We start from the raw sequence: 22,240 nt of genomic DNA, 5'->3' as shown, positions 1-22,240 counted from the left end.
CCGCCCCGCCAGGACTCCTTCACAATCACCTGCTTCTGTGCTCCCTCTCCGTCTTGCTGCTGGTGCAGTAGGGCAAGTCCTGCTCCCAAGGCTAATGCCACCAGGAGTCCCTCCCATGTTCTCTCACTACCAGTATCTTCAACGTTTCCTTCACTTCTTTTCACCAACACTTAAACATACCTAAAACTAGAAAAAATCAAAAAAAAATTTTTTTAAATAAATAAACATACCTAAAACTTTTCTATCTTTAACATATTTAAAAAGCCAGGAAATAAAAATAACTCCTTGGTCCTATACCCCACAGCCCTATCTCCTTCCTCGTCAGAGTCACACTTCTGGAGAGTTGGCTTCGCTTGCTGCCTCCACCTCCTTCCTTCCGCTCAGTGCTCAGTCCACTGCCATCTCCCTCTTCTCCTCCCCTCACCAGGAAACAGTGCTTGCCAGGTCCCCAGCAGTCCAACAGACACTCCTGGGACTGGACATGTTGGTAGCACTGGAATAATAATTCCTCCCTCTGACTTGAAACACTCTTTCATCATGGGTCCAGGGTACACACATTCCCAACCTCTCTCCCACCTCTCTGGCTACCCCATGGTCCTCCTAGGTGCCACCACGATCCACCCACTTGCTTGAGCCATCCATGGATGACCTTGGAGTCATTCTCACTGCTTTTCATTCTCTCACTGCTCACATCCTTCAGCAGGTCCTGCCCTCAGTATCAATTGAGACTGCCACCCTTTGTCAGTCCTCCTCTGCCAACACCCTGGTCTGAGCCACCCCCCCGCTGGCGCCTGGGACACTAGCAGCCACTTGGCTGGCCTTCCTGCCTTCACTCTAGGTACCCCTCCTCCCTCTCCCCCCACCTCCCCATGCCCCTACCCCCCACAGCCCCTCCAACCCTCTCATGCCCCCCCCCCCCCCAGCAGCCAGAGTGATCCTGGACATGTAAATCACATCATGTAAGCCTGCCTGCTCGGTCCTCCAAGATCATCCCTTGATCATCCTTAGGCCTCAGGTTACATATTACTTACTCCTAAACCATCCCTGGGCCCCACACCTGGCCGGGAGTTCCTCCCCATTTGTTCCCGGAACACCTGTGTATTCCTTCGCAGAGCACTTATTCCACTGGTCATGACCCCTCCGTGTCTGTCTGTTGAATTCATCCCGAATGCATGGCACCTAGTAAATATTCCACAAAAACTGAGTGTATTGTTTCTCCCCCATTCCTAGACATGATTTAACAGCTCAGGAAACAAAACCAAAAGAAGGAAAGCAAGGTAAAATTCTGAAACTTGTACTGACTGTTGGAAGAAGTCTCAAAGTTGGCAGCAAACACTCTAAAAGGGTCACAGTTTGCCAGCCATTTTATTCTCTTTTAAAATGTCGGCCTGCGGCAAAAATGAAACTCTCTTCGTGTGCGCGTGTGCCCGAGGTCTGGTGACCCAGAGCTGCTGCTTTCAGCTGTGGTCTGGGTGAGTGGCAGGCAGTGCCCTGAACACAGGGACCGCTTTGCCCAAGTGGAAGGAGGCCTGATGGCTGGGGCGCCGATGGCCAGCCCCAAAGGGCTGATTAGCCTTCGCTGTGGGCCGGAGACGAAGTTCGTGAAGCTTGAGGACGTCCGGCCCCGGGCAGCTGTTTACAGCTGAAGGCAGAAACTAAGGGCCAGGAGGAGTCTTCTGGGAAACGAAAGCGAAAGAGGCAAAGTTAACCACCCGAGCTGGCCGCACCCGGCAGTCCCGCACCAGCGGAGCCGAGGATGGCCGCGACCGGCTGCTTCCCGCTGCTGGTCGAGGGGTCGTGGGGCCCCAACCCCCCGAAGAACTTGAGCACCAAGTTGCAGATGTACTTTCAGAGCCCGAAGCGGTCGGGAGGAGGGGAGTGCGAGGTCCACCAGGAGCCCGGGAGCCCTCCGCGCTTCCTGGTGCTCTTCTTCCCGGACGACGGTGAGGGGCGCGAGGGGCCGAGGGCGAGGGGGGCGGCCGGGGTCAGGGTACGGGCGGCGCGGACTCGGGTGCACCCGGGGCGCCGCCCTCCCCCGGCGCGACCTGGATGGAGGTGGCTGCCGAAGCGCGCGAGTGAGCCTCCATCTCCCTCTTGATTTTCTGCCGTACCGTTACTTATTGGATGATTGATTCATTGAGAAGGAAAGGGGTTAAGAAACGTGAGGAGTCTCGGGGATCCTCACGGGTCATGGAGATTCCCAGGGATCTTGAGGTCACTTGGGAGAGGGGCAGGGACACTGCCTGAAATCCGCCCGTCTGGGTGGAATTATAGAGCGCGCTGCTCCGCCCACGGGTTGGAGGGGGAAGGCAGCACGACGCCCTGTTCGTTTGTCGAGGGCCTGCTGGTGCCTCTTCCCTCAGCCCCAAGGTGGCCCTCAGATGGGGAGCAGGGATGACATTGTGAGGTATTGTGCGTTGGGAGTTTTGAGCTCTGGGTGGAAGGTTGAGGGCCTGAGTTGTCCGCACCGCCCTACTGCTGTTCCTGTTGGGGAAGGGAGGCCGGGAGCCCACCAGTTAGCTGCCTGCTCACGGCAGCCACCGGGTCTGTCGCGGCATTCCCAGAACCCGCACCTTTTCCATTGGGATCTTATAGACGGGAGGTGGTCTGGCAGGGTGTAGACAGCCTCTGATCCTGCCTTTCTGTCGCTAGATTTGGGGAAGCGTTGGGGCCAGAGGAGAGGCAAGGAGGCTTAGGAGCCCATGCAGTTGAAGCATTTGGAATGCCCCACCAGGGATCCAGAAAGAAGAAATGAGAGAAACGAGGAGAAGGGCGTCCAGATAAGTTTGAAGGAAGTGGGGAGGGAGGGACAGGAGACCTGCTTGGCTCAGAGCCCTTGTGGAAACTAAGTACCTTTTCCAAGGATTAGTTTTACCAAGGAGTGCTCAGAAGGGCAGCTGTGTAATGGATGTCATTTTCCCTCTGGGTTTCACTTCTCTTCCAGGGTTTTTCCCACTTTGATTCCAGCTGTCGACATCACCTTGGACCTAGCCCTTCTTTAGAATCCCATTATCCTCAGGAGTAGGTCTCAAACTGGGGGCACAGACCTCCTGCATCCAGATGGGAGTGCACGTTTACCAGGAACAGTCCCAGCTCTGTGCTAGAGACTGAGGCACAGTGAGTGTGGGGTGGGTGGGAATCAGCTCCTTTAACCAGCAGCCCAGGTGACCCTGAGTCCTTGCAGTTTGAGAATTTCTGTAGTTTGTTGACAACTCCAAATGAACAAAAAGGGAAATAATTATACAAATACAAACAGCATAAAAACACAAATAGCACAAAATATGATTTTGTGATGATAAAATAATTCAATTTTAGCCCTGAAAGCACACAGAATTTCAGTCTCCCTGCTTGGTTCTCTTCCTTCACAGCTCCCAGCCCACTACGCCTTTTCCTCCAGCCCCAGGCTGCTCCAATGGTCCCTCTTGTTTCACCCTCCAACATAGATGACTCAGAACTTAATAAAACTCTAAAGCTTTTGTGGGTAAAGTTCATAGGGCATGGAATACTATTATTCAGTTTCAGTTTCCCAGTTGAGGCTCCACTTTCTCAGTAGGTCAGTCAGGAATTTGCAAACAATGAATGACTTTGCAGTCCTAGGAAATGCATTCTTCTTCTGCAGAGGAAACCCTACCACACTTTATTCCAGGAAATGGCTTAAACAGGTGCAGGCCTGAAGTGTAACATGACTTTATTTATATAGATCTGTAATAGTCAAATAATAAAAATGAACCCACCAGCACATCTTTGTAAAAATAAGTGTAGAGCAAATAAGAACAAATAGGAAGCTCTCTATCACTTTGATATTATAGTTCACTGGATTTCTGAAAAGTTGAGTGTAAACTCGAATGACGTTTTAAACCCTATTTTAGAGGTGTACGTTTTATCATACTTTCTGGTCATAATTTGGATTATTGTCAGACTCTTTGGGGTAAGGGAACCCATCTTCTTAAATGAAATCAAATGTTGATAATCTCAGGTTGGTGCAGGAGGGAGACTGTCCACATGGGTAAGGGAGGCTGGACATCAGAATTTCAGCTCTTTTTCCTCCCAGATTTGCCTTCTCCTTGTTGAGGATCACATACTGGTAATACTGCCATCTGCTCTGCTGTAATACTTGTGCTCATACGTATTGCACACAGTCTGAGAACAGGCTGGCACGTATAGATGCTTTGGCAGGACTTTATCAAAGTCTAGAGAATAATACAAGGAATGCAACTCAGAGGTCCATGACTCTAGATTATGTGGCCTACAAAATTCAGCTTGCTTTTGGGCTTCAGGGGTCCTATCCAGTCTGCAGTCCCCACTCTAGCATAGTAAAGCTCCTCAGATGTCCGTGCAAAAACATGTGCCCTCTTCATAAAGAGGACTTAGAGTGAAATTAGAGTCTGGTATTCCTTCTCAGGTTGTTTCCGAGGCCTATTTCTGAATTGGCATCCAGTTAAAGCCCTGCCCCCTTGGGCTTGGATGGTTGAGGCAGGAAAGCTATCATGCCCCTCTTTGTGGAATATTCTGACTTATATCCTTGGCCTCATCAGGCCAACCATATCCGAACACAACATGCTAACCCAACATTCGTGCCAGAGCTACCCCCGTGAGCAGGAGGGCACTCTCAAAGATTCCCTTTCTCCCTGAGCTCTTTGCACCATCTGACGATGTTGACAACGCCGCCTCCTTTCAATTCACTCACTCCCTGTTCTCCATGGTCTGAGATACACTGATTTCCTTTTTATCTCTCTGGCTGCTCCTTCATATAACTTCCATTTGCGTAGCTCTGCAAGTTTTACGTAGTGTGTCCACAGACACCACTCTAAGTGAGGAAATTAAATTTGAGAGAAGTTAAGGCAAGTGAGAAGTTAAGGTAAGTTCCTCATAGTCACTCAGCTAGGTTGTGGCAAAGTTGGAATTCAAATCCAGGTCTTTGGACTCATGTCCACTGTTCAGTTTTTTCACTACAGCCCAGCTGCCTGATGTACTGATTCTTTTTTTGGAAAAATCTTTCTTATCCCCTCCTTCCAACTCCCTTTACTATCAGATGTGAGCCTCTTATTACAGTCAAAGGAATTGATTGAAAGGACTTTCTAACTAGGCTCCCAGTCTTTCTGCTCATGGCCACCTGATTCACCCTCCTAAAACATGGCTTTCATCGTGCCACGTCCCAGCACCCAGTCTTCACTGGTTCTGCAGGAAGGAGTCTTTAATGAGTTCCTTTCAGTGTAGAATAAATATTACTACCTTTTTGAGTACCTACGGAGTGTCAGGTACTGTATGAAGTTCTTTATAATTTTTTCAGTTTACTCCAATTTTACTTTCAATTTAAAGTTTATTTCAGTTTACTTGTAACATTTGTACAAAACAATCTTCATTAACCTTATTAACAGACAAGAAGACTGAGGCTTGGTAAGGCTTATTAAGGAGAATGCTCAATATGAAAACATAAGTTTAAAGGTAGAATTCAAATCCATGTCTTCTTGCTAAACTTTTCCTTTTTTCACTACACGTAGCTTCTCTTGAGAGACTGACCAAGCCATTGATGGATGATGACGAAGCCTATAGAAATCATGGAATAATTTTGTAAATAAAGATTGCTTATCATTTGGCATCTTTTTTTTTTTTTTTTTTTTTTTTTTTTTTGGCATTTCAGTTCGGCAGAAGGTTCTAGAGAGAAAGAATCACGAGTTAGTATGGCCGGGAAAAGGGACATTCAAGTTAACTGTCCGGTTGCCTGTGACCACAGATGAAGTCCATGATGACTTTGAGGGGAAAATCCCTACAAAGGTGAGTAAACTTGAGGAGTGATTCAAAGAGAAGTAGGGTGTTCTCCCAAGGTTGATGGGACGGGAATCACAGTGAGGAAAATGTGGGGGAACGAGAAGAATAAATCAAACTGGGGTGAGAGAAGCAGCTTACAATGCAGAGGGAGTGAGGGCGGTGACAGGCAGTATGGAATAATGAAGGAGGGGCATTTTTCTGTGATGTCAGACACTTTTGGAAAAGTCAAGATTTGACAGTTACGGTAATGGTGGTTTGGGATGTAAAATTTTGTTGGGCCGAGCCCGTGGCGGAGAGCGGCGGAGAGCGCCGCGGGTTCGGAACCTATATAGGACTGGCCGGTGCACTCACTGGCTGAGTGCCGGTCACGAAAAAGACAAAAAAAAAAAAAAATTGTGTCTGTTTGTCCTGGGTTCTTTATAACCTACAACTCGCTATGTTTGTTTTATTATTACATCATTTTGAGGAAACAGCAGTACATACTACATGTGCTAAGTATTTCCTCAATTGTAGAATAGAATAGTAAAAATATCTGCCTCATTAGATTGTTGGATCACTGTGAGGATTAAATGAGATGACTTCTGTAAAGGACATGACACAATAAATAATAAACGTTAAATGGAGAAAAAAAATCATGAGGTAAGCAGTTTCTCTGATTTAGGTCTTACCCGATACCCATACACTTGGGGTTAACTAGGGCTTCTGTTTTTTGTGTCTCATTTCCACTGGTGATTTTTGTGACTAGAAAGTAGATATGCCACTACATGTGGCCCCAGATGCATCAACAGCACCATTGCCAGAGCTTTTCATTATTATTTCTATTTACCCCACATCTCCACACTGGTCCCTGGGACATTTTCTTTAATGTAAAGAAATTATTAGTAATGTATTAATGCTACTTTACTGTTTGGGTTTCAGGAATCCAAGACCAAAGGAGATGTCAAAGAACCAGGTAAAGTCTCAGATGAGATGACTCTGACTGTCACCAAGTAGTTTCACTTTAATGAAAGATGGCACTTGAGGGGGTCACCCCTCTCTTCTTGACTCACACAGCTCAGAGTTTGCTCAGCTTGGAGTTGCCTTGGGCTGCATCATCATGCTCGAGCCAACTGTGCAGAGGGCAAACTCTGGGGAGCCCCTTGAGGCCTTAGGGCTCAGGTCAGAAGAATGGGAACAGCCCTTTCTGGGGACTGGAATACACCGTGCAGTTGAGGGGAAGGCAAAGAAGTGTCTGGGAGGTGGTGATGACAGTTCACCTTTAGAGCCTACTTGTGCCCAGCCAGCCATGGAGAAGCAAGGACGTGACCTGTCTGTGGGTGTCATGTGTGGCTAAATCGATTAGCACTGCTTTCTGAGCACTGGGTGTGCAGGGTGCAGTGCTGGGTGTGCAGGGTGCAGTACAGTGTCATGTGTGGCTCCCTCTGGAGCCACAACAAGGAAGGGCTACTCCTCTGTGGGGCGTTGTGCAGGATTGGGTGCAGTCCTCTAGAAGGCAGCAGCTCTTTCTGTCTCATCTGCTGCAGGAAAGAGCCAGCAGCCAAGGAGCCGTTGTAGACTCTGCTGCTTAACTAGTGTTTGGGCATTTGTCTGTCATGCACCTGACATTGACTTAAGAAGCAACTAGTTTTCATAGCTAAGCATGCTGTTATAAAGAGGAGGAAGTGAACTATGCAAGTGAGCTGAGCGAGAGAGATAGTGATACAGGAACACAAATCTTAGGAAAAGGAATTCCAAGAAATGTATGAATATTATCCTGTAAAATTGAAATTGTCTTGAGAACGTGTCATTTTCTACTTTCTCTTTTTGAAAATGGCACTAGAATGAGAGCTGCCTTTACTTGGCAAAATGGCTGGATAGGGACATTTGGATGGTTTTTACCTAATATGGGTGTACTATTAAAATTTAGAATCTAGTATGCATGATTTTCTTAAGAAACTCAAGATTCTTATGAAGCAGGAATTTTTTGACTCCTTAGAGTAATTCCTGCTTTCCTTTCTTCAGATTTGTCACCGGCTCACCCACTTCCCAGTGTTTGTTGTCGTGATCCCCTGAATCCTTATCTTTTTCTTGGAAAATGCCTTAAGTGCTGCACTCTCAAGCTCAATTTTAGACCAGGAAGTCATTTGATATTTGTATATTTAAACTTGTACTATATTCCTGGATCTAAAATTTAATCAAGTCTGATTAAATTTCTTATGGTTTTATAGATTTTACCTTAACTCTGTCTTAACTGACTTATTAGTGCTGTTTCAAGTTTGCTTAAAACCCCAAGTGTATTCTCAGGGAGAGCCATCCAGCCCCTCTCCACCAATGGACTTTTCATTGTCCTGGAGATTTTAGACCATTTTCTAACCTGTTTTTATCTGACCTAGACTTCAAGGATAGCAACCAGCTAGGAAGTTGGGTGACCTTAAACATATTTAAGTTGGCTCCTTTAAAAGATGGAAGAGGGGGTCCTTCGCTGAATGGTTACCCCACGCTGAATCCTGACAGTGGCCCTAAGGCTAGGACTCTTCAAATTAATTGGAATGGGGTAGACAATTTCTGAAATAAGCAAGATGTGGGTGGAAAGTAGTTACCTAATAGGGCCTATAATTCAGGATGGGGAGAGCAGAGGATGCTGCACTATGGATGTGCTACTAGGCATGTCAGAGACTCAGTGTGCCAAGTTAAGAACAGAGAAGTCTGCAGGCATTGCCAGAGCAGGGAAAGGCACACGCCAACATCGGGGATGTGAGCACTGAGCCCGTGTCCTGTTCCAGGCTAAGCTTAGTTGCACCAGGTCTGAATGGTGGAAGCCAGTAACTGCAAGATCCTGGAGAAGAGAGAAGGGCAAGAGGAGAGAAATACTGCTGACCTGTGGTCAGCTAATCCTGGTATTTCCAAACCCGTATCCCTAGCTGGTCTCTTCTAAATTTCAGACCTTCTGTCTGACCTTCCTGTTGGAAGGTATGTTAGAGTCAGCATGTCTGACACCACCTGTGCCATATTCCTCCTCAAACCTGTGCCCTTTCTGGCTTCCTTATTTCTCTCAAAGTGCACAGTCTGCCCATAACCTACTAGAAGTTTCAGGCATCTCTCCTCTTTCAGCTTTCACATCTTTTGGTCACTGAGACCTACTCATCTTTTTTTTTTTTTTTTGTCTTTTTCGTGACCGCGCTCAGCCAGTGAGTGCACCGGCCATTCCCATATAGGATCCGAACCCGCGGCGGGAGCGTTGCCGCGCTCTCAGCGCCGCACTCTCCCGAGTGCGCCATGGGCTCGGCCCTACTCATCTTTTTTTTAAGTCTTTCTCATCCATCCTTCTCTCACTGCAGGCCCCCCTCATTACTGCACAAATCCACTGTGATGGGAGCTCCCTGCTTGTTCTCTGTCATAAATCTGACCAGTCCTTTGCTCTGTTGCTAAATATCTGCCATCGTTTTCACAGAAATCTTCCATGATGCACCCTTACCACCAACTGCAAGATAATGTCCAGACCACATTCTTGATCTAGTCTACTTTTCCAGCCTCGTTTCTTACGTCTCTGCACAAAAGTGCTCCTTTTGAGCCACATTGGTCAAATCACCATTTTCTAAATAGTTTGGTGCCATCACGGTACTCTGCCATGCTTCTGGTGCTCACAGTATCCTCTGTCCCACTTTTCTCTACCGAGTTCATACCCCTTCAAGACCTGCTCAACTTCCTCCTCTTCTCTGAAGCCTTTCCATGCCAGCCCAGACCTTTTATCTCTTTCTTAGACTCCAGACCTGACTGTAGATGCTCTTTATTTGTCAATTAACCAAGTCTCTCTTGTGATGAAGCTTCTAAAAGTTGTGGGGTTATAAACTATATTGCCAGAAAGACTCTTACCAGTCAGTTAATTTGCCCAATACCCTTATTTTACAATTAAGAGACTTGCCCAAGGTCACATGGCTAGAAAGTGGCAGTCAGGTCCTGGACACATATAGCCTCACTCCTAGCCCAGTAATCATTCTGGTTTGTTATATCTGTCACATGTAATGCTGATTTATGTTGTTGTTTAATCCTTCAGCTATCGTGTTTAGTATGCCTGTGTGTGCATGGTGTCATATCTAGCACATGACAGGGTGATCTAACTGTTGTAACAAACAACTTCCCAAATCAGTAACCTAACACAATACAAGTTTATTTCTCCTCCACATCACAGTTCAGTGTAGTCAGCAGCTGGGGTGGTAGGGAGAGTGTAGACTGCTCTACACAGTTATTCAGGGACCTAGGCCCCTTCTGTCTTTTGACACCATTGTCTTAATATGTGGCCTGCAAGGTCACTGCAAGGGAGAATGGAGATTCATATAAAGGGTATTTGTATGGGCTAGGCCTCGAGGTGGAATTCACCACTTCCATCCATGTTCCATAAGCCACATGAACTCTATTACAGGAATTGAACTGTAGGAATTTGAAATGTTGCCCAGAAAGAAAACAAAATGGATTTGGTGAACACATAGCATTTTATTCTGCCACAATAAACACTTACAAATGTCAGTTCCCTTTCTCATTTTTTGTGTATATTTCCATTAGAAAATCTGTAGGTTCCTTTTCTAATGTTTTTTGTATTTACAACTCTCCATACTTCCAGTGTCTTGAACGTAATAAGGGCCCCCATTGAACAGTTGTTCACGAAATGTCTAAAGATCTTATCGTACACACCATGCTTCAGTGGACATATGTAGAGTGCGACTGACCTTGTGCATATATGTAACTCACTTATGGTCAGCAATGAAGAGCAACGAGTCAGCTAGGATGATTGCCATTCAGTGAGCTTGATCTATACATATAGCTCTCTAGGCCATTTTACTTTCCTGTGTATAATTTAGTCATTTGTTGCAGGTATCCTTTTCTTTCTTCAGTGATGGAAACTTACTACTTTCCAGAGTATGACATGTTAGATGATACCCACACTTGCGCATCAGCAGATATTCTTGCTTTCCTCCAGTGACCCAAGCAGTATATCTCCATTCAGCAAACATTTACTGTGCCTCAACTATATACCATGTGCCAGCAACAGAAGGATGAATAAACACGTGCCTACTTTTGAGAAGCTTAGTTCAGTAATTATATGATTCTGTGATAGAATTATAAGTCAAGTGCTGTGAAGGATAAAGCGGGGTCCTCAGAGAGACAAGGCAGAAAAGGGGTAATAAAATTGAACTTAAAATAGTAATAATAAAAACAATTAAATGCTACATTTTATTTATTTTTATTTTTATTTGTTTGTCTTTTTGTGACCAGTAAGGGGATCGCAACCCTTGGTGTGGTGTCGCCCTCACTGCGCTCAGCCAGTGAGCGCACCGGCCATTCCTATATAGGATCTGAACCCGTGGCGGGAGCGCCACTGTGCTCCCAGCGCCGCACTCTCCCTAGCGCGCCACGGGGCCAGCCCTACATTTTATTTTTAATTAAATAAAGCAAAAAGTCATCCAAAATACGTTTTTATTTGAGTTAGCCAAGAGACTAGGGGGAAGAAAGAGCAGTATCTTATACTATCTTACTTTGTTAAGACCATGGTAGATAAAGATAACATCTTGTATCTCTTTTGCCTTTCTAAAATCAGATGTGTCAGAAGAACTAAATACAGAGATTGATGTCAACACAATATTGGAAAAAACAGAGGATATCCCAGACGAATGTGAAAATATTTCCTCTGTGGTGGCATTTGAAAGTCTCAAGGAATATGTGACTGACATGATGTTAATCTTGTTAGTGGAGAACATAAGTGGCCTGTCCAGTGATGACTTTCAAGTGGAAATAATACGAGATTTTGAGGTCGCTGTAGTTACCTTTCAAAAACATACAGGTAGGATCTAGTGACACTTCATTTGCCAGACTTCTTGGCACTACATCTTGGGATTTGGGACAGCCAGTTAATGGAACATCTCTGAAAGTTTGACTCTTTCTAGTCAAACTCCAGGTTAATACAGATGCTTTTTAATTTTTTAAGAGAAGCAAATTAGTTTTAAAACCAAATTCTGGTATGTTTAATAGATTGGACTTTATTGCTTGAGTTCATGTGTGTGTGCGTGTGTGTGACAGAGAAATAACACACTCAAATAAAAATCTAAAGTCTATGGTTGTTAAAGTGATTCCGAGTAAAGGAGCTAGTATTTTCACATATAATCTCATTGGGAGAAGTAAATATTAACCTGTGTTCTCAAACTGGACTTACTGGAAGGTAAAACAAAATAATAGCAGACACTCATATGGTGCTTACTATGAGTCAGGTACTGTGCCTAGCTCTTTACATATATTAATTTATTTGTCCTTTCAAATGATATTAAATGCTTAGGAGATTATTATTATTATTCTCCCATGCTACCACTGGGGAGACAGAGGCACACAGGACAAACTGGATTTAAGCCCAGGTGGCCTACTCTGCAGCTTGCTTTTTTATCCACTCTCCCATAGATTTCCTCAGTACTTTCACAGTCATTCACATTTTCAGGCATGAGTAAGTGCATGTGCTGCAGAAAATGCATGCTCTTTAAGATCATTGTTAGGAGTCTGTGGACTATCTTGGAGATTGGGAATAGCCATCTCCACCTAAAACAAGGAAATCTTCTGATTTCAAGACCTCACTATTCCATGACCATGGTAGTGAAATGGTTAATTAAGAGCATAGGTTATGGAGTCAGAATTCTAGCTCTGCCATTTAACTAGTTATATGAGGTTTGCCAAGTTACTGTCCTCTCTGTGCCTCACTTTCCTCATCTATAAAATAGGAATAATAATACCTACCTAATATAGTTTCTGCAAAGATTAAATGAGATAATATTTGAAAAGCACTTAACATAGTACCTGAGACATGGTAAGGACTCAATAAAGGAGCTATTCTTATTTCAGATTTATTATTATTTCTTATAAAGGAAAAACTAAATGGACTTGCTTTTGTTCATTGATCAAAAATGTTGAACACCTACTATGTGCCAGGCACTGGTCTAGGTGCTGTGGGTACAAAGAGGACTAAGTCATGGTTCCTGCCCTTGAGGAATTCATAGTCTCGGGCGGAGAGGATGCCTATATGTAAATGAATAATAGAGGTGCAAGAGGAGAAGCTTTTCTCTCAGCCGTGAACAACAGGCTGTGGGAAATGGAACGAAAGGGGACCAAAACGAGGTGGCTTAGTCTTATTCCTGTGATGTTTATACAGTACCAGTCGATCATGTCCAAGATACACTGTGCTGTTTCAAGTCACTGCTCTTCCCTCTGCCTGACGTAGCTCTTTCCCCTCTCCATCTGATAAACCCCTCTTCAGTGTTCAAAACCTCGATCAGAGACCACTTTGGGAATCCTTGTTTGATTCCTGGCATTAGTCCACCTCATTTGATCCTATAAGAGGCAATTTATTTGCTTTCAAGAATTCCTCCCTCCTGGATGATGAACTGGCAAGGACTTGTATATTCATCTCTGTATCCCCAGATCCTAGCAGAGTACCTGGCACATCGTGGGCTCACCATCAATATTTAATTATTTGAAAGAGACAGTTGGAGTAAGTCCTGAAGGATGAATAGGATCAGAATTAAAAATTGGAGAAGGGTATTCCACATACAGGAAATTGTTTATGCAAAAGCAAAAGAGAAGGGGTTTTCAAAATAATGACTAGTTTTTGTGGCAACATGGAAAAGAAAATGATAGCAGAGAATAACCAAAGGTGATGCTTGGAAGTTAGTTTGGAGTCAGATAGTCAAGGACATTATAAGGCTGGCTAAGGAGTATGAACTTACTCCTGCAGGTAATGGGGAACCATTGAAATGGGGAGATTTGTATTATAGAGAAAGCTCAGGAGAGTTGGAGAGGGCTGTGACAGTATGGGGACTCATCTCAATGGCAGTAATCCAGGTAAGACGTTCATCTGTGCATCGTTATTCAGAGACCAGGAGTCTTAGGCATGTAAACTCTCATGTAGGTATTAAAATTTTGTTTCTAGTTAGATAGGAGGATTAAGTTCTAGTGTTCTATAGTAGTGCTAGATGATAATTAACAATAATTTGTTTTATATTTTCAAATGGCTAGAAGAATGGAGTTCTAATGTTTTCAACACACAAAAAAGATAAATGTTTGTGGTGATGCTATGCTAATTATCCTGGTCTGATTATTACACATTGTATACATGTATTGAAATAGATAACTCTATACCCCATAAATATGTACAATTATTACATGTCAATTAAAAAAAAATCTTCTGTCTAAAATAGGGCTGGCCATTGGTTAGAGAGTCAACCGTATAATACCAAGGTCATGTATTTGGATCCCTGTACCTGCCAGCTGCCAAAAATTAATAAATAAATAAATAAAATAAAAATATAGTGCTTAGCTCTCTCCTTTGTTTTGATTAATAGCTGGACAGTTCATTCTATATAATATAAAGATACAATCATAATTTTTTTTTTTTTTTTTTGGTTTGTAGATACCATAAAATTTGTTGATGATTGTACCAGGCATCATTCAATTAAACAACTCCAGCTTTCCCCAAGACTTCTGGAAGTGACAACAACAATCAGGGTTGAAAATCTGCCACCTGGTGTAGATGACAACAACTTAAAACTTTTCTTTGAAAATCCTTTTAATGGAGGGGGAAGAGTTGCCAGTATTAAATGTTTTCCTGAAGAGAGTTCAGCTCTGATTGAATTTTGTGACAGAAAAGGTAATATCTGTTAGGACATTATACCTGGAATAATCTAGGCCATCTTAACAGTTATCAGCTAAATGTATTTATTCGTACATTTTATTGGAAAGTAAATTAATAATCCTGTTCATCTGAGATATGATGCTGAATGAGGCCAGCGATTCAAAATTTTGAGAAGCAAGGTCAAGTTTTTGAGAGATATAAGGAGATTTTCTCATGAGTCTTTACCTATGATGAACTGAAAAATATATCATTCTTGGAACCTTTCAAATACTGTATTAAAAAAGAGATGATCTGTGTTTTAGCCATATACTGGTAGAAATTCTCAAATTAATTTCAACAAGGTTAGGTAAAGAAATACCTAGAAACACATACAGTTCCTAGGAAGTGTCACTACCTCCCCTTTCACCCGTCAGTGTCATTATTCAGAAATTAGTAGGATGGTTTCACATGATCAGTGGATGCCCGATGGGTCATTGTTTGGAGGACCCTGTGAAAACCATGTCCAGCTAAGCCTTAGAGAAACACTCCTGGAGATTTGGTAGACATAGACTGCCTGTTCTCTGGGGCACGTGCAGTCAGCTTGGAGATACCACTCATGTTCAGAGATGAAAGCTGAGCAGTAAGAATTAGGGGGTCAGACTTCTTAGGAAAAGAAGGAACATTGTGTCTGGGATTAACTGGGGTGGGGCATGACACAGGATCATGTGGTATGCCACCCACTTAAGATAGGTTGTTTCAGTAGGGTACTTGAAGGAACCTCCCTTTTCCCAACTCAGCTTTTATCAGTTTGGAAAACTGGGGTAAAAGTACAGATTGGATTAAAATTAAGTGAGAGACTTAGTGTTCCTTGGGCAAAGAGACAAAAGAGGAGCTTCTGTCACCTATTCCAATCTCCCTCAGCTTGGTCATGGGCCCAGGGAGAGAGGTACATGAAGTTGTCTACCCTAGAAATTAATCTCCCAGTTTATGGTGGGAGTTGAAATTCAAGGCTTTCAAATACCTTGAGGGCATGGAGCTGTTGGATGTGTCCTCAAAATGTCTACGCTGCATCTATACAACTAGCAATAAGTACTATTTAGTTAAGGTTTATTATCTGCCAGAGCTATCCATGTGAACTCTATGGGTACTCTCAAAGGCTCCTTTTCTCCCTGACCTCTTTGCACCATCTGACCATGTTAACCATGCCCCCACCTCTAAACTCACTCATTCCTTTTTCTCCACAATCTCAGGTACACTGGTTTTCCTTTTCTCTCTCTGGCTTCTCCTTTTTATAACTTACATTTGTATAGCTCTTCAGGATATTACAAAGTGCTTTCACAGACACTGCTTTATGGGCATCTTGATTATTATATCTTTTACAAATGAGGAATCTGAGGCACAGAAAGGTCAAATAACTTGCCCAAGATTACACAGCTAGTAAGTGGCAGAGCCTGGATTTGAACCTGAGTAGTCTGGCCCCATAATTTATACTCTTAACTTCTCTACTTCTCCTAAATCTTTTGTTCACCTGTAACATTAATTTTTCTTGTAGGATATTTCACCATATACAATGGGTTACCAATAATGAGGTAAACTGTAGATAGAGTTTGATAAAAACAGAATTTATTTAGCAATATTGTATTTTATGTAGATTACTTGAGAGGAATAAATTAAGCACTTTACTCTGAAATTATTTGGTTCAACTTCACAAAATCTGATTTATTTCTTAAGGAAGGGAACTCTTATTGAACACCTATTATACATGAGACCTTTTGCTGTGTGTTCTGCCACAGTGTCTCCCAATCCCCATAATAACCTGCATGATAAGGTATAGTTATTTTTTCTTTACAGATGAAGAAACAAGATGGAGATTTTATGGCATATTAAGGTGACATCTGTGATGGTTCTTGGGTCAGAGAGACTGGAGTTTGAACCCTGGCTTTGGTCTTGGGCAAGTTACTTTAACCCACCAAAGCCTCTGTTTTCTCATCTGTAAAATGGGGCTTCCATTACTACTTAGCTTAGAGAAGTGTTTTGAGGATTAAGTGGTCGACACATGGTTGTGTTCAGTACATGTTAGTGATCACTGGTACTGCCAGGCTCAGAGCCTCTACAGGACCACGTCTGGGAATTGAAACGATATGTTTGGGCCTCTGAAGGCCACCTTCTTTCCATCATGCCTGATTCCAGCCCTAGGACCCAAGCACACAGAAGGTGAAGTTATTTTTAACATCTTTTCATGAAGGATGTTATTTTAATTCAAGAGCATAAGCTTTGGGGTTAGACACTGAATCTGAGCTCAGATATTTACAGTCTGGGTAGCCCTATTCAGGTTGTCTAACCTTTCCTAGCTTCAGTTTTATCATTTGTAAATAGGGCTGATAATAATAGTGTTTCAACCTCAACTTGTTGGTATGAGAATTAAATGAATTAAATATACGTAAATCACTTAGAATAGTGTCTGACACATGGTAAGCTACAATAGTTATTATTATGCTCCTCCTCTTAGAGGTATTAACGGAGTCTAAGTCAACTAGGAAGCCGAAAAGTTTTGGACTGTAGCATGATACTTAGATGAGCTTCACTTTGAGTACCAGAATATTCTTTACAATGGGGCGAGCGTTGTCCTCATGCTTGTGACGAAATTTATATCTATGTCTTAACATGGTAGCGATATATCAGAAATATCAGAAAAACAGAAAATAGAATTTAATTAACAGAATTTCAACATAGAGTGATCTTGGCTACAAAGTAATTATTCCATTCAAAAAGGGATACCTGTGCACTGTTAATCCATAGCAATCTGTATTTGAGCACTTTGAGAGTAGTGCTGCTTTTTAATAATACGTTGTAACATCGAAGGTCTACAAGCATTAGGATTTTTGAAAATATATAATAGGAAAGTTTTGTTTTCATTTGAAACATATCACACTGGGATTACTTTATTTTTTCTTTCTTTCCTTTTAAGTGTTAGATACCATCATGGCCAAGAAACTTGATTTCAATAAAATGCCGCTTTCTGTGTTCCCGTACTATACCTCCTTGGGCACAGCCTTGTATGGAAAGGAAAAGCCTCTGATCAAGCTTCCAGCACCCTTTGAAGAGTCCCTGGATCTTCCCTTATGGAAGTTCTTACAGAAGAAGCATCACCTGATTGAGGAGATAAATGATGAAATGAGACATCAACACTGTGAGCTAACATGGTCCCCACTCAGTGGCAAAGTTACCATCCGACCTGCGGCCACCTTAGTCAATCAAGGACGATCAAGAATCAAGGCCTGGCAGGAAGCTACTTCCACAGCGCTCTCTGGCATCAGGTCTAAATATAAAGTTACCGCATTTAAAGTGAATCCGATGGTATGGAACACCGTAAAAGACGACGTGGAGGAAAATAGGATTTTGATTGAGTTTGATCCACTTCAGGAGACCGTAACCTTAGCAGGACACTCAGAGGATGTCCAAAACATTGAGCTACAGATCAAGGAATTAGTAGAAATCACGACTCAAAACATTAGAAGAGAAGAGCAAAGTCTGAAGGAAAAAGTGGCCATTTCTCCAGTGAAGTATTTTCTTTTGTGCCATAGCGGTGAACAGGAGCGTCTAAGCACAGAATGCCCAGAGTTGGAGATTTGTTATGATGCAGCCACTGGGCACATGTGCTTTAAAGGACTCCCTGCAGATGTGTATAAAGTAAAGTGTGAAATCCAGGAAAAGGTGTATGCCATGGCGCAGAAGAACATTCAGTTTTCTCCTGAGATTTTCCAGTTTCTGCAACAGGTAGACTGTAAAGAATTCTCTAAGTCTCTTTTTATAGCACAGAAAATTCTTGCAGTTTATGAACTAGAGGATCCAGCTGTTCTCTTAACTGGCTGTTCTTCTGAAGTCCTGTTAGAAGCTGAAAAGCAAATGCTCAGTGCCTTAAATTCTAAGCGCTTTGAAGTGGAGAACAAGGAAGTTCTGGATGGCAAGAAATGGAAAGAGCTCACTTGCAATTTGCGTAAGAAACATAATTCCTCCTCAAACACTGCAGTAATCGATGAGTTAACTTCAGAAACCACTGCTGAAGTCGTCATTTCAGGCCTTGTGACAGAAGTAAATGAAATCTATCACTTGCTTTTTGACTTTGTGGAAAAACACATGGAAATAGAGAGATTGATTGAAGTGAAGTCTTCCTTAGTTGTTGACTACTTAAGGGCAGAAAAGAAGCAATTATGGGGAAGGATAAGGAAGACAGGTATGCAGGTAATTTTCAATCCCGAGAACAAACAAAACGGCATTTCACTGATTGGCCCAAAGACCGAAGTACTGGCAGTAATGAACACTGTCAAGCAACTCCGGGATTCAGTCTGCATTAAAAACGTCTGCATTGATAAGCCAGGCACCAGGCAGTTCTTCCAGGACAAAGCACGCTATTATAAAGGCGAGGTCAGACGGCTGTTTGGTTGTTTCATTGAAATACAGGAGAATGAAAAAAAGGAGGGGGGCTGCACGGGTGGGCAGAAGTGCATCTGCAGGACAGAGGTGGCCCCTGGAGTCATGCTGATTGTGCAGCAGGGCGACTTGTCACTGCTTCCTGTGGACGTGGTGGTGAATGCAGCAAATGAGGACCTCCAGCACTGTGGCGGCCTTGCTGCTGCGCTCCTGGAGGCAGCTGGCCCTGAGCTCCAAGCAGACTGTGACCGAATAGTGAAGACAGAGGGCAAGCTCCTACCTGGCACTGTCACCATCTCGAAAGCAGGAAAGCTCCCATGCCACCGTGTCATCCACGCAGTTGGGCCCCGGTGGGAGGAAAATGAGGTCCTGAGGTGTGTGCACCTGTTAAAGAGAGCTGTGCAACAAAGTCTCCGTTTAGCTGAAAAACACAAGTACCAATCCATAGCCATTCCAGCTATTAGTTCTGGAATCTTTGGCTTTCCCTTACCCCAGTGTGTGGAGACCATTGTTTCAACCATCAAAGAAAGTTTCCATAACCAGGATGGACACACCTTGAAAGAGATTTACCTCGTGGATACATCTCAGAAGACTACGGAGGCCTTTGCTAAAGCTGTGAAAACTATATTTAAAAACACCCTGCCTGAAACAGCTTCCCTGCCCCGTTCACCAGTGGCAGTCCAGCCTGAGGAAATGTCACAGAAACAAACAATTCTGGTGTCTCCTGAAGGCCTGAGGATCCTGCTGGTGAGAGGAAGTGTGCAGGATGCGAAGGTGAGTGTCCTACTTACAGACCACCAAGGTGCTGGTGACTGCACAGTCCGTTGCTCTCTCATTGAGGGCCAAAGGAAGATAAGGATCAAGGGGAAAATCAAGGGAGAGAATCCCATGCCTTCCATCCTTGCCTTGAGACAGGTGTCCTTAGATTATTGGGCTACTTACCAAATCATTTACTGATAGAGATTGGCCAAGTATTTGTGAGAACTGAAAGTGTATTGAGATCAGATCACTAGGTTTCCAGCAAATGTGGAAATCCATGATACCATATTTTTAGAGGCTCTCTATATTTTTTCAGTGTCTTTCCACCTGTCATATTGTGGTAAATCTAATTTCCTGCCAAATTTACTGATAGCAGATACAGAACAATTAGGGCACAGGGATGCAGAGGACAGAAATCTTGTCAGTGGAACTGAGTGAGAGTGAGCTGTGGGGCCAGGGTCTGGGGGACCTTCAGCACCCAGCAACAGTGAGGAAATGTGGGGAGGGAAGGTGGAAGGACCTGAGAAAGGGCCAGCTGTCAGGCATTATGTAGGGGCAATTCTTGTAGGCTGGCTGCGGGTAGGGGGATGAGGGGTTTAGGGAGTTAATATGTGTTATTTTTACTTAAAACAACAAAAATTTATTCTCACAGTTCTGGAAGTTAATAAGTTTTTAAAAAGATTTTTAACAGCCTTTTAACATAGGCTCTCACAATCAGAACAGCAGCCAAGTATAGCAGGGTGTGGAAGCCTACTGTGCCAGGCATTACTTCTTTAATTGGAGGATTATGGGGAGTCCTAGAGAAGGGATTCCTAGCAGTGAGTGGGGGCAGGTAGTGGGAGCATTGGGATCAGGGGCAGGGCAGCACTTATTTACCAACCAACAGAAACATTCTTCTGTATTGTAATAACTGGCATGGCCATAGTTGTGTCTTCCAGTAAATATTAGCCTCAGCCTTCCTCTACTGGCCTCAGAGGAGACATTCTCAGGCTGCCAAAGGGAGCCTGGGACACAGAGCTGGGTGAACACCCTCCCTGCCCCCCAGGCCACTGCCAGGCTCTTTTTTGCCCCACTTTTTAAAAGGAAGATTTATTAGCCCAAAGATTTATTAGCTTGTTTTCTAAAAGAAAGCAAGCATCAAATACAACACAAATTTTAATTAAGCCTGAATGTTTTATTCAGAGATTAAGACCAAAGTCCTAAGTTATCAGCGCTAGGTGTCACTTGTTCTCATTATCTTAAAACAAAACACAGTTGCATATGTGTACTGTGATATTAAATGAAGTGAACTAGATTTAATAAACCTGCCAAATGTTTTGCTTTGAACTGTTTTACAAGAAAAAGTATCTCTAAGCATCCATTCAGTGTCCGATGTAATGTGATGAAAGGTGACACAATTAAAAGCTATTTTAACCTGAGTGTGTCCTTACTGTTTAGATACTCTGCGTATTTTAACAGCACGACTATCTTGAGAAAAGCTGAAAATTGTTTAATTTCAGTCATAATCAATCATCTTCCTTTTTGTTTAAACAGCTTTATTGAGATATAATTCACATACCATACCCATTTAAAGTATACAATTCCATGGTTTTTAGTATATCCGCAGAGGTGTGCACCCGTCACCACAATCTAATTTTAGAACATTTTCGCCCCTCTAAAAAGAAACCCTCTGCGGTCTCTGCCCATTCCATTCACCCCCTCACCCCCCCACCTCCCCGGCTGTAGGCAACACCTAATCTACTTTCTGTTTGTGTAGATTCACCTGTTCTGGAAATTTCATATAAATGGAGTCATATAATTTGTGGTCTTCTATGACTGGCTTCTTTCACTTAACAGAATGTTTTCAAGGTTCAGCCGTGTTATAACATGTATCAGAACTTTATTCCTTTTTATGGCTGAATAATAATCCACTGTATGGATATACTGCATTTGTTTATCCATTCATCAGTCAGTGAACATTTAGATTGTTCACATTCTTTGACTTTTATGAACATTTGTATCCAAGTTTTTGTATGAACATACGTTTTCAGCTCTCAGGAGTGCGTGACTTGGACTGGAATGGTTGGGTTGTGTGGTGACTCTGTATTGACCTCTATATATGAGGAACTGCTAGGCTGTTTCCCAAGCAGCTGCACCATTTTACATTCCTGTCAGCAATGTTGAGAGTTCCAGTTTTTCCACATCCTTGGTAACACTTGTTATTATCTGTCTTTTTGATTGTAGCCATCCTAGTGAGTGAAGTGGTATCTCACTGTGATTTTGATTTGCATTTCCCTAATGACTAATGATGTTGAATATCTTTTCATTTGTATGTCTTCTTTGGAAAAATGTCTATTTAGATCCTTTACCCACTTTTCAATTGGATTATCTTTTTATTATTGAGTTTTAAGTATTCTTTATATATTTGAGGTACAGGTCCCTTATTAGATCCATGATTTGCAAAGATTTTCTTTTTTTTTTTCTTTCTTTTTTTTTTTGTCTTTTTCGTGACCGGCGCTCAGCCAGTGAGCTCACCGGCCATTCCTATATAGGATCCGAACCCGCGGCGGGAGCGTCGCCGTGCTCCCTGCGCCGCACTCTCCCGAGTGCGCCACGGGCTTGGCCCTGCAAGGATTTTCTCCTAGTCTATGAGCCATCTTCCTTTCTTGCTCCTGTTTT

General features: G+C 43.2%; 1 protein-coding gene across 2 annotated transcripts in view; it reads left to right on the top strand.

Annotated features, from left to right (window-relative positions):
• The first annotated feature begins 1,496 nt into the window (after window positions 1–1,496).
• Window positions 1,497–22,240, top strand: part of PARP14 (poly(ADP-ribose) polymerase family member 14) — a 39,209-nt gene continuing 18,465 nt past the window's right edge. Inside the window, exons 1-6 of one of the 2 annotated variants that reach the window (XM_063112408.1) lie at window positions 1,497–1,943; window positions 5,642–5,775; window positions 6,688–6,721; window positions 11,342–11,584; window positions 14,192–14,428; window positions 17,361–19,597. In XM_063112408.1, the coding sequence (XP_062968478.1) occupies window positions 1,757–1,943; window positions 5,642–5,775; window positions 6,688–6,721; window positions 11,342–11,584; window positions 14,192–14,428; window positions 17,361–19,597 (3,072 nt within the window). In that variant the 5' untranslated portion in view covers window positions 1,497–1,756. The remainder of the gene's footprint in view (window positions 1,944–5,641; window positions 5,776–6,687; window positions 6,722–11,341; window positions 11,585–14,191; window positions 14,429–17,360; window positions 19,598–22,240) is intronic. The other variant, XM_063112414.1, reaches the window with a different exon arrangement.

The sequence above is a fragment of the Cynocephalus volans genome, chromosome 1 (genome assembly GCF_027409185.1).
Source record: "Cynocephalus volans isolate mCynVol1 chromosome 1, mCynVol1.pri, whole genome shotgun sequence".
Classification (NCBI taxonomy): domain Eukaryota; kingdom Metazoa; phylum Chordata; class Mammalia; order Dermoptera; family Cynocephalidae; genus Cynocephalus; species Cynocephalus volans.
The sequence above is the reverse complement of the archived record's forward strand: the minus strand, read 5'-3'. Positions and strand labels throughout refer to the sequence as shown.